Here is a 12,777-nt window from a genome sequence, read left to right as displayed (position 1 = left end):
GACCCAGAATTTCTAGCTGCACCCAGGGGACGTTATGTTAACCACAGCTGACAGATATGCATTTATAAACCAGCATCCTGGCACTCGTGGCCTTATGGCTCATTGGAGATTTACTTGGTAGACGGAACAATGATTGGCGAATGATCAGAGAGATAACAAATCGAATTGTAGAGGAGGTGGGCCCAAGTAACTACAGGAGGTGGGACCAACCAATCAGATGTCCTCTACATTTTGATTGGTTCACAAAGATAGCCATTGTTACACAAAAATATCTGAGGGCAGAAGTAAGTAAAACTCCCACGAGCAGCCTTTTGACCCTATGAATGACAGTATTTATCATATTGTGGATGTGGTCAGATTGAGAGATGATGTGCATTTATCAAGTGTCTTGTTTGGGTTTTTTGTTCTGGTGGGGGGGACAATTTATGTAGGAAATTTTAGTTTTTTGTTGTAGGCCTTCGAAAATCTACCAACTCAAATATTGAGCTTTTTAAAGGTTTAAAGTGAAATGTTTTGCGTTTTATTTCAGGTTGACCGTCTCTTGTTTGTGCCTTGCAGTGACAGGAGAGAAGTGTACCTGGGTGATGACAATGCACTGACGCTCACGTTCAGTGCCAGGAACGAAGGCGAGGGCGGGGCCTACGAGGCGGAGCTCTATGTGGTCCTGCCCCCCGAGGCAGACTACAGTGGAATAGCACGCAATAATGAGGTGAGCGCCACCCGCAGGCCTTCCTGCGCGGCCTGCCGTGGCTCTGTCATCTGAGGGCGGGTGCTGTCTCTGTCTTGGTCATGCTGGTTTAATAAACAAACAAGACAGCAAGTGGAATACACCAAAGGTACACAAAACGTATGCATGTGTTTTTATTAAACACCTTTTATAAAATATAATATAAGGTATGTGTCTTGTTATTTCCTATGAAGTGGCTTAAGTCAAAAATCAAAGCCACATGTGAGATGTCATGGACACTTTTATTAAAACCGTGTGTTCAAACTAAATGCAAATACAGGGTTTTCTTCTCTGTTTTGAAATATGCATCTTTAACTGTACAGTATAGACATTTTCCATTACTGCAAATGGAAGTCTCAAAATAAGGACAAAAATAAATTCTGTATGTGTGTTGCAAGGGTCCAATGCAACAGCCTCGACATAAAAGCCATACTTTTTTTTTTTTATTTATCAGTTTACGATATTGCTGTTGAAACACAAACTGAAAGTTAAAAAAACTAAAACCTAAAACTCGTTTGGCAAATTACTCTAAACAAAAGCCTGACAACCACTGAAAAGATCCTCATTTTAAGATATTACTCTTCACCAAATAAACACTGCAAATTATGATATTTTGAACATGTGGGCCGTTTTGTCAGTGTTTTAAAAGGAAATTAAACAAACAATGATTCTTCACCTCCATTATGTGTGTGTGTGTGTGTGTGTGTATGGTATGTATGTGTATATATTACGCACACATCCATATCCAATTTTCTGATTCCTGCCTGTGTATGAATACTTGACTGAACCTACAGACCCCTTAGACATGGTTAGCTTCCACCTACCAACCTACCTGAATCCTCAGTAGCCGTAATCCTGTGGGTTTTAGCATGATTTTCAATTTGATGATTTAAGCTGATTCACTAATGACTTGAATGACTCTAGATCTATCTTTCTCCAAATCATGATATAAACGGATTACAAATGTATTTATAAGCTTCACAGTAGGTTGTGTTTCAATGTCTTCATGAGGTCTTTTCTTTTCATGCATCTTCCAGAGCCTGACACAACTCACCTGCAGCTACGAGACGGAGAACCAGACTCGCTATCTGAGCTGTGACCTCGGCAACCCCATGAAGGCTGGCATGAGCGTAAGTACCTGGACATGCTCTCCCTTCCGAACCCTTAGCTCCCGGTGGGGCCTGTTCAGTGCTGTGATGCCATATCAGGAGCCACACTTTAAAGGGGATTTAGCTGTTTTAACTGATTAATATGCTGTCTGATTCTGGAGCTTAGCAAGGATTTTGTTTCCGTTGCAGCCTGTTATTTTGGAGGAGTAGAATGGAACAGGACGAGGAAGGTCTTCTGTTCCCTGCTCTTTTATTGAATGTCATCCAGTATTTTGGTAAACAGGACTTCCTCTAGACAGGAAGTTACACTCTTGTAGTTCCAAACACCCCCCCCCCCCCAGGAAACCAGGAAGTTGCTGTGTGTCTGTGTGTGTGGTGACATGGGGAAACTGAGGCTGGCTGTCAAAATAGCCAAGTCATACATCAAGGTTTCATTGCACATGTAAGGTCTGGTCCTTATGAAAAGCTGAAATACTCAATCATGCCAGTCCTGATTACACACAACACACTGCTTCAATGCCTTCATTGTTCTGTGGAAAGGGCGTAGATAAAGTGTTTATGTTTTGTGAGGTGATGTTGGTAGTTCAGCCGTTCTGTGACTGACCACAGTGTTGCTGTTTTAATGATGAGGGCAGGCACACCATTACTGTCAGCTGGGCTGCCCTTTTGTCTCCTGTGTGCACACATAATAAGAGTAGTGTTTGGAGATAATATCGCCTCCAAATGAAACAGCTACCTGGAATGTCTTTGGAGTTTTGGATGGAAAATAAGGGGGCAAATAAACCACAGCACACATCTCATCAGCCACAGTGTCTGGCCCTCCCCAGGTGTAGAAGGCTGTACAAGAATGGCCCGTGGGGGTGGGTGTGGTGGGGGGGGGGGGATGTTGAGGGTATTTCCCTGATTCTCTGATTCCCTTTCCCCTTGCAGCTCCTCTGTGTGTGTGTGTGTGTGTGTGTGTGTGTGCGCGCGCGCTCGTCTGGCCTCGATCTCATCCTCTCACTTCCCCCTCTGACTTTTGAGGCCTGCCGCTCTTTCCTTAGTGCCTCCAGTGTGCTCTGTATCGGCACTGTCCTGCTATTTAAGGGTGCACTCGGCCAAGTGTAACTCTCCCCCCTTCCCTGCCCCCCACCGGTCTACACTCGCACTGCGCCTAACCTGCCGTGCAACTTTTTGTCATGAAGAAAACATAGGAAGAAAAGCCCTATCACACATCACAATGGAGTTTGTGCTTAATGTGCTTATTTTATGCCTTATTTGGAGTCATTCTGGCTGTGATGACATGCAGCCCTCTCATAGATTTAGCTAATATGCAACACAGCGATTTTGATTTAATCTTGCTGTACATATAAGAAGATTATTTGACCAAATATCTGAGTTTTCATGTTGCATCCAGTTGTTTCTGGAGACTCATCAGCCCAGATTTCCAGCAAACACTGCACCTCTTCCGTAGACCAAAGTGATCCCTCTGCCACCATGTTTGTCGCTAACTTATCTGCACAGCCTACCCTTCCTTCCAGATCTAGTTGTATAGTGTCTATGTTTGCATGCGTGTGTCATTTGCATCATTGACGTCATGTCAGGTGTTCCATCCCTGGGCACGAGTAGCGATCACACTACATCTGTATCGTGCCCAAGTCTGACTAATTGTGCTCAGGCCCACCTCTCCTAGTGGTCCTGGGCACGGTTAAGTGTACTGGGTTTGGCACGGAGGGAGCACACTAGTGAAACGAACTGGACTTTGGGGGGGGGGGGGGGCAAACGTGCTCAGGTACGGTACGGATCAGCTAGTGTGAGTACACCCTACCAAAGCTTAGTGCTCTTCCTCCCCCCTGCTGCAGCTCTGGGCAGGCCTCCGCTTCACTGTGCCCCGCTTGAAGGACACTCGCCGGATGGTGCAGTTCGATTTCCAGATCCGCAGGTGGGCTCACACTCTCTTCCAAAAGCACGTCGGGGGAACCGCAGTTTGCTTGACTGTGCTGTGACTCTCGTTCCTCTTCATCATTATCGCCTGTGGCAGCAGCTCAGTGGAGCTGAACGGCTCTTTTGCTTTTCCCTCCCTCAGTAAAAACGAGAATAACTCCCAGAGCGACGTGGTGCCATATAAGTTGGACGTGATCGTGCAGGCAGATGTCATTTTACAGGGGTTCGTAACAAGGGAGACCTGCTTTTCTTTGGTCATGTGTTGAAGGATGGGAATGTGAGGGGACTGTATGTAAAATAGCTAGAACTTCTGCACAACCATTATTTTTGAGTTTATTTGGCCCTGGCTGCTCATTCTGCGTCCTTCTTATTATTTGAAGGGTCTCTCGTCCAGACAAGGTTTTCTTTCCGCCTCCCCACTGGAAAGCGACCAAGAGATGGCAGATGGAGAAGGATATCGGGCCATCTGTGCAGCATGTGTATGAGGTAAGCAGCCGCTATTTTTCAGGAACCTTCAGGGAAGGGTTAGGATGCTCCTGGGCTCCTCTGACTCCTCGCAAATGTCACGCCATCGTCTCTCACCCACCCAGCTGGTGAATAACGGGCCGAGCCGAATCAGCCACACCGTACTGGAGCTGCGCTGTCCCAAGATGATCCAGGACCACCTGCTGCTGTACCCGCTGGAGGTGATGACCCAGGGGTCTGTTAACTGCAGCACGAACAGCACTATCAACCCACGGCAACTCAAGGTGAGGGCTTCCTACCAAGCTCTGCAGCATGAGCTCTGCTCTGAGTAGGAAGCGTGGAAGCGCCGTTATGATGGTTACCAGGTCGCAGTTCAGCAATGATGCACACATGCATACACGCAGGAACGCATGCATACACGCATGCAGACGCGCATACCTAGAGTTTGGGCATCCAGGATATGAGCCTCAGCCTCCAATGTTTTTTTTATTGCATTATACCAAGGGGCCCGTATAAAATAAACCACAGCCAGTGGGTTTTCTCTTTCTGTTTCCCAGTTCTGGGATCTTAATGACCATTTACACCCCTTTACATCCCCCCCCCCCCATCAGTGGTATCAGTAGCTGATTCATTCCAGCTCTGCTGGAGATCCGGGGCCCACGGCATGAGCCTGACAACAGCAGGGTGGGCTTTTCTTAAGTTTTATGTCTTTCTGAAGACCAGTTTTAAAATTGGGGGGGGGGGGGGGGGTTCAGTTTATATATACCTTGTAATTAAGGAGGGGTCCTCAAAAAGACCACCACCCTAGAAAATAATTCTTCAACTGACTTTAGGAAGTTCTTCACTGTGGTTTACCATTGTTTGGTGTGTCACTTACTGAATTTATGTTTTTGTGTCTGCCACTCATTTTTAGCTCTGGGTTGCTTTCTTTGCTGTATGCGTGCTGTGTGTGTGCTGTGTGCGAGTTTGTGAGTGCCGTATGTGTGTCATATGTGCTGTGTGCGAGTTTGTGAGTGTCGTATGTGTGTCATATGTGATGTGTGTGTGCTGTGTGCGAGTTTGTGCGTGCCGTATGTGTGTCATATGTGCCGTGTGCGTGCTGTGTGCGAGTTTGTGCGTGCCGTATGTGTGTCATATGTGCCGTGTGTGTGCTGTGTGCGAGTTTGTGCGTGCCGTATGTGTGTCATATGTGCCGTGTGCGTGCTGTGTGCGAGTTTGTGAGTGCCGTATGTGTGTCATATGTGATGTGTGCGTGCTGTGTGCGAGTTTGTGCGTGCCGTATGTGTGTCATATGTGCCGTGTGCGTGCTATGTGCGAGTTTGTGCGTGCCGTATGTGTGTCATATGTGCCGTGTGCATGCCGTGTGTGTGTGTGCCGTGTGCGCACCGAGTTTGTGCGTGCCGTATGTGTCTCATATGTGCCGTGCGCATGCTGTGTGTGTGTGCTGTGTGCGAGTTTGTGCGTGCTGTACGTGTGTCATGTGCTGTGTGTGTGTGTGTGTGCTGTGTGTGTGCTGTGTGCGAGGTTGTGCGTGCCGTATGTGTGTCATATGCTGCTTCTATTTTAAACAGTGTGTGTCAGGGTGCTACATAATATTGTTCCCTCTCATTAGTTTCAGTCACTATGGCAACACAGGATTGATGGTAGATCTGACCTGAAGTCGATCCTTGCTAGAATCCTTCGCCGTCCTTTGGTCTGGTCATATCTCTCTGATGGGAATGATGTCTCACCCTCTCTCTCTGTAGCTCCAGCAGTCTCCCACTGAGCAGACGCCCCTGCTCACCCCTGCTCCTGGCCACCACATCGAGAAGAGGAACGTCCACAAAGACCAGCTGTCCAAGCTGGGGAACCTGGTGAGGCCCTGGGGGAGAGGGGCAGAAACAGGGTGTGTCTTTAAGAACAGGCACCGATGGATGCCAGCCGCCCCCCCCCCCCCCCGGCTGAGTTCTGGGAAGGTGTCTGTGTGTGCTGCTTTATGTCTGACCCTGGCCTGGAGCCAGCTGTAGACTCAGCCCAGAGAGGAGGAGTTTCCATTAATTAGCCCCTTTACCATTAGGGGGGGGTGCAATGTAATTATGCTTTTTGGGAGAGGGTGGAGGGGGCAGGGCACTTTAGGTGTGCTTGTTCCTCAGTGTGTGTTTGCAAGAGTAGTGGCTGACTTAGGTGGCCCCCCGCCCCTGGAGCACCCCCCAGTCCAGGGGTGTCGTTAGGCTTAATTTACGTTTTTAGCCCCCCCCCCAAATAAACATGTATTTATTGCCCTAAGTCATGAATAGCTTTTAATATTACACATAAATTTGCCATGCCCCTCCCCCCCACGGCCCCCTGTACGTTCGTCTCTAATTATACCCCTTCCTCAGTCCCATTGCCTGTCCCTGTCTGTCCCATAATCTTATGTGTCTGTCAGTGAGGCAGCCTTGCACCTCCCTCCACTGATGGACAGTCACTCCTCTTACCGGTGCCACTGCAGACCCCCCACCCCCCCCCCCCGATCTTGGTACCCCTGTCTCTTATTGTCTTTTAATGGCTGCCATGTTAAACTGCCGTCACTTTCCAGCTGTGTGTAATATTGGTTATTGCATGCTTTTGTGTTATGATTTGTACTTTTTTATCGTTGAATTATATCCCTGGGAAAAGTTTGGAGTGACTCTGAGGAGGTCTGTTTAGCTGGGCTCCGCCGCTGGCCTGGTATCTGCAGGAAACACGTGGGGCTTGCGTTCTTTCCGGAGGTTACGTTCGGAGTCGGCTTCCCCGCTCTCAGCCTGCTCTCCGGAGGCTCCCTTTCACTGCTGTTTGAAAGCTGAACATTGGGCACTTTCAGCACCAGCGACAGGGCTGCCGTTTAGCCTGCGGCTGGATGACGCTGAGCCCCTCTCTGTCAGCAGCTGACTGACGGGTTACGCTGGAGGCTCTGGAACAGCTGCCCGGTAGCTGTAATGAGTGCCGGGAGACCCCAGTACCCTGGGGTGACTGACAGGCAGTAATCAGCCGTATTTCTTAGCCTATAAAATTCTGCCTATTTATCACCTACCCTATTTGTCCATTCTAGGATATGGGAGAAATTAGCATTTAGTGATTTTTCTGTGGTTGGGAAAAAAAAACCCTAATGTACTTCTTGGAAAGGCAGGTTAAGCACCCAATCTGGGGTGGTCTGTCTGCTCCGAGTGCATTAAGCTGGCTTTATAGAGGCAGGCCTCACGTCATGATGAGCCCTTAATTAGGGGCACATGGCCAGCAGTCTAGTAAAATGCACTGGTTTCAGTGGTCGAGCAATAACTTTGGTAGCTGTGCCTGATGATTTAAATTTTTACAGTCTTGTGACATTCCCCCAATCTTTATTAATCTGAAGCAGCCCTCGAACAGGATGACTCTGGCTATTGGTGTCGTTTCCCTTACGAAGCAAACTGCTTTAAATCTTTTCCTGCCGTCTTTTACATTCGCTGCTGTTTTTGTCACCTATTAATTTCTGCTCTGTTCAAGTGGGAACATCTGCGTTCAAAATTAAAGAATGCAGAAAGAAAGTATGACCGTCAGTGTGGTTGGCGGAGAGCGCGCCATGAATCACGGCTGTTCAGGGGAGACCGCGACAGATCGTGCTGAATGCTGTACTGATTCTTTCAGTCCTGCTCAAACGTTGAGTGCTGGAAGCTGCACTGTGACGTCGGCCTGCTGGAGAAGGGCACCAGCGCCATCCTCAAAGTGCGCTCCAGGATCTGGGCAGAGACCTTCATTGAGGTGAGACCTCAACCAGCCTGTATCAGGAGACCAAGTGACTTGGGCACGAATCGTCTTATTTTCAGATCAAGAAATAAATATTCTACCTGCTTGTTTAACCTTGCTGCCCTTTATTAAAGTCACAATCCCCTATAGTAACAATGACCAAACTCGTGGAGTTATGGGGGGGGGGGCATTGCATGTGCTCTAAACACTGGTAATAGGATACACCTCTGCTTTACCATGTGTCTTAAGCTCTGACACCTGATTTTGGACGCCCTGGAAATTTGTGAGCTTATGGTTCTGGGCTCTCATAGGATCAGAATGTCAAAATGACACTTTTGAGGGTGACTGATGGGGAATCTGCGTTTTAGGGGAATTTGAGATTAAGTGCTGTCTCCCTCTCCTGGACATCTGCAGAATGCAGTCAAAGAGCATCTTGTTAGGTCTGAATTGTCACCTGCAGCTCATTTCACTGGAATTGGGGCATCAAGTGACAGTTGGGTTTCTGCTCGCATGCTGCTTATGAGGACAATGCTGTTTGTCAGTTATTTGTATTGAATATCCAGGATGTGTTTGAATGTGTTTTTTTTAAATACTCCTGTGTTTTCAATTCAGAGGACCTACAAGAATTATGTCCTGGAATGCTCAGCCCAATTCCGTGTACTGAAGATGCCGTACGCCATCGCGCCCAGGGACGTGCCCAGTGGAGCCAGACACGTAGGTCCCCTGAGATTATCCAGACTCCCTTATCCCTGTCTGCAGACCATGAAGGTGACATGGATCTCTCCCACTCCATGCAGGTGGTGACATCCCTGGTGTGGAGCAAACCAGACAGTCAATACCCTGTGCCATTGTGGATCATCATACTGGCCATCTTGGCTGGCCTGCTTCTGCTGGCATTACTGATCTATGTCCTATACAAAGTGAGTCATATTTAAAATGTCCCCCAAGTTCTATAATGATGCAACTAAAGTGTCTGATTGTGAAGTGGGATTTTACATAAAGAGTATGAGTAATTTGTCATTTGTGGCTAGGGTTGCAAAGGGGCGGAAAATTTCCAGAAACTTTCCATTCCATGGGAAGTTAAACTGGGGAATTTTGGAAATATTCCAAGTTGGAAACTTTCCATGGAATTAACAGGAATATATGGGAATTAGTGGGGAAATTCCCAGAGTTTTGCAACCCTGTTTGTGGCCTAACCTACTCTTTTGACCTTGATTCCTGCAGCTGGACTTCTTCAAGAGATCACTACCCTATGGCACTGCTATGGAGAAGGCACAGCTGAAGCCCCAGGCTGCCTCAGATGCATGAAGGTGGCCTGACATGGCAAAACCAGATAACTTTACCCAGCGAGATTGTAAAAGCAGCCTGTGTAAGGAAGCAGCAGTTCAGTTTTAAGACGTAAAGACCACTGGAGCTCCACTGTGCTGCACTATAGGGAAAAAAAACAGCTGAAACCAAATGAATGTTTTTAATTTAATATTTTTGTTTTAATTTTTCATCCAGTGGTGTTATGGTTGGTGTCCATACACCAAAGACGTTCACTATGCAATTATCCAGCTCCTTTTGATGCAGTGGGTTTTAATTTAATGCATTTTTGTGAGTCTGTATGACTGTGGGCCATAGGTGAAGACTCTCCAAAGAAAAAAGAACTCTTTTATTTCAACCTGCCCTTTTTTTGTCTGGCCTCTAAAAAGAGGACAACAGTGCTTTAATTTTTTTATGTTGTTGTTGGTGCTATAGTCAGTCGCAGTGCATTTCAAGTGCATGGAACAGCCAATGGCTCCTACCATGGGTGTCGAATGTGGGCACGATTCACACCGTTGTTTTGCAAGTCCTTGATCCTACATGAAGCTGAAGATCACCAGGGAAAACCAGGCATTTGAAAGATGAGACGCAGGGAGCTTCTGAGCCTCCACAACAAAAATTCTTTTCCTTACTGGGCTGATATCCCTGCTTTGACTGTGGCCTCCTCCTCCTGTGTTTTGACTGCTTTGTTTACAAGCTAAACATGGTCCAGCACAGATCGACCTTATTTTTAAGGTTTCTCATAGCTTGGTACATCAGACACTGGGGTTTGTATTTGAGTCTGATAGTGGCATGACAGTCATGCACATAGTCTACACCAGTGTTTCCCAACCCAGTCCTTGAGGAACTCCGGACAGTCCATGTTTTTGCTGCTTCTCAGCTGGCACCTGAGGTATTCGGTGTTCCTGATTGGCTGGGAGCTGGGAGGGAGCAAAAACGTGGATTGTCCGGGGTTCCCCGAGGACTGGATTGGGAAACATTGGTCTACAGCAAAATCCAAGGTCCTTCAGAGGTTTCAATAGTTTGTAGGCTGTAAAAATATTTCTGTCCTTTCAGAATAAGTTGTGTTTCAGGTGTGTTTGTTTTTTCCTCCAAAGGATGCAGTGCTGGTTAAATTTTGCACTCAGTGGCACCAAAAATCTACTGATTTTGAAGGAACAGCCAAGAACAAAGGTTGGCTATCTGGGTCAACCTGTCCGGACTGTCCACTCGTTTCATGTTTCTTTTGGTTGTATTTCTCTTGTTGTTCCTCAGTGCCAGAGCAACATAAATATATATATATATTTCTTAAAAAGTCGCCTGGGACATGACTGGAGCTACACTGGACTTATGAAACCTTTATGGAAGCCTTAAATGTGGAAGGTGGAGCTTCATCTTCTCTCTGATTAGAATGTGGTGTGCAGAACGTGCTGGAGACACCAGCTGACCTGTTGTCTGTAGAGCTTCAGGTGAGGGATGTGGGGGGGGGGGAGATGTTACTCCCAGCAGATGCTTTGAAGGTGCTGAGTAGGAACTCTACAGAAATGCTGAACTATGCTGGTGAGCTGTTGTCAATAGTTATGAGAAGTCAAACACTGAAAAAGGACGGGGAAACCTTCCGGGTCGCAAGTTGAGAAACTCATCTTATGCATGTCAATGCAAATGCAAGGGGAAGGGGCACAGTGGCACCTACCATAAATCCTCTTCAGGCAGAATCTGTCATTCTCAAGGAACTGCGGTCTGCAGCCTAATACAGAAACCGAATATAGAAATGCCTTAGGGTTCATTTAAAAAGGCGGAGTTGTGTGTGTGTCTTGTGTAAGAACAAGCCCTGCTCCTTAATGAGTTGGACATCTTCATGTTTGTAACACACACAATACTTTTGTTTGAGGAACTGATTTGTGTGAACCAGCCGCAATGCCCGGTTCCTGTATCTGGAACCAAAAATGTCACCATTAAGTGGCTCTTCAGTAACGTGAATGAATCACAATGGAGTAGAATGTGTGCAAACTGAAAAGGTAAAGGCAGGTAAAGGGATAATAGCTGGCTGTTAAGTTTGTTATAAGTGCAATATTGTATCACTTCACTTCCACTTTATGCATTAAGTTTAAAACAGACCCAAGTGTTTGTATGGCTTTGAGGTCACAAAATGTATACAGTACTGAGGTCTGCGTGAAATACAGAATCACACGTAATACACATATATCTATATATACTTTATTTTTCTCAGCATGCTTTGTCACTCCTTCAGAGGAAGGAAATCACTCTGTCTGCTTCATCGTTTTCATTTTGATTCTGCTGTTTTACAACTTGTATTGACGATTATAGTACTTGGCAGACTAAATCTGGCAGTTTGGTTTGCTTCTTGGCCTGAGCCAGGCAGCAGACCTTTTTCTGTTTTTTATTTTATTTTTTTAACCTGTACTGTACATACAAGAACTACAACCGACTATTTATATTGGCACGTAATTTGGATTACAATTCTGATTCTCGGTAGGAGGAAGCACTGGGACTGTCCTTTTTTTAAAAATATTTTTTTCCTGTCAAGTATTTTAAAGGTGTAAATATATGTTGGGCAGGGACAATATTTGCAAATTCAACGAGGAGTCTAGATTTGTCATATTTCGCTCCCCATATTGTGGGAACTATAATTGTTTTAAATTGTAGGTTTGTATTCTACTGATTTGCATTTCAAATAAAGTGTTCAGTTTTTTTCAGTTCTGCTTGATGTCGATTTTTGAAAAAACTGCCTAGTGCGTTTTAACTATTAATTGACTTTGATAGTGATTGTTATAAATGTTGCGCTGTGAATGGCAAAACTTTTGAGGTGGCATCGCTTACTATGAATCAATACACACATTTAGTACATATGTAATGTGTACAGTGGTGATTTTCAAAACCAAGTCGTGTCACTACAATTAGGGTAACCTGATACAGAGCTCTAATGGATTAGGGTACCATCTTCTTGGGCAGTCGATAACCAAGCCGACTGAGATTGTAGTGGAACCACTTCGCTTCGTCTTAAACCCAAGCCCCCTTATCGCTTCAAACGTAGGTTAGAGTAACTTTTTATGATTGTGCCATGGAAAAAATGACTATGTTAAACTAAATTGAAGAGCCTGTTTCTGCTGGAAAGAATTAGATGCGCAAAATAACCTTTAAATACAAATACTACCTTGTTGACCTGTAGATTATTATATATAATGCTTCATCCGTGACACTGTTGGAAATATGTTAAACATATACAGCATACCCCACATTTTGTGCAGATGCATAGCTGACAAACTACTTACGAAAGCACAACAGTCCAAGGGCGAAACATTCCGACCTATTTGGCTTACAGCTAAAGATCTGTGTTTAATATATGAATTAAAATGAGTTGTAAATTTTAGGCAAGTAATCATGTAGTAATACTGATGAATTAGTCGGGAAGAACGAGGCATGACTGCATGTCATATGCAACACAAAACCCTTTATCTAATTTCATCTTCATCGAGTCTCTGTCGAATGAGAGGTTTCCGTGCTCAAAATCCTACTTTCACCTCATTT

General features: G+C 45.8%; 1 protein-coding gene across 1 annotated transcript in view; it reads left to right on the top strand.

Annotated features, from left to right (window-relative positions):
• Nucleotides 1–11,945, top strand: part of itga5 (integrin, alpha 5 (fibronectin receptor, alpha polypeptide)) — a 38,581-nt gene extending 26,636 nt beyond the window's left edge. Inside the window, exons 20-30 of the mRNA XM_072713819.1 lie at nt 559–709; nt 1,765–1,857; nt 3,678–3,757; nt 3,902–3,982; nt 4,140–4,245; nt 4,350–4,508; nt 5,970–6,077; nt 7,846–7,959; nt 8,557–8,658; nt 8,742–8,864; nt 9,169–11,945. Coding sequence (XP_072569920.1) covers nt 559–709; nt 1,765–1,857; nt 3,678–3,757; nt 3,902–3,982; nt 4,140–4,245; nt 4,350–4,508; nt 5,970–6,077; nt 7,846–7,959; nt 8,557–8,658; nt 8,742–8,864; nt 9,169–9,252 — 1,201 coding nt within the window. The 3' untranslated portion in view covers nt 9,253–11,945. The remainder of the gene's footprint in view (nt 1–558; nt 710–1,764; nt 1,858–3,677; nt 3,758–3,901; nt 3,983–4,139; nt 4,246–4,349; nt 4,509–5,969; nt 6,078–7,845; nt 7,960–8,556; nt 8,659–8,741; nt 8,865–9,168) is intronic.
• The last annotated feature ends 832 nt before the right edge of the window (nt 11,946–12,777 follow it).

The sequence above is a fragment of the Paramormyrops kingsleyae genome, chromosome 6, assembly GCF_048594095.1.
Source record: "Paramormyrops kingsleyae isolate MSU_618 chromosome 6, PKINGS_0.4, whole genome shotgun sequence".
Taxonomy (NCBI): Eukaryota; Metazoa; Chordata; class Actinopteri; order Osteoglossiformes; family Mormyridae; genus Paramormyrops; species Paramormyrops kingsleyae.
The sequence above is the reverse complement of the archived record's forward strand: the minus strand, read 5'-3'. Positions and strand labels throughout refer to the sequence as shown.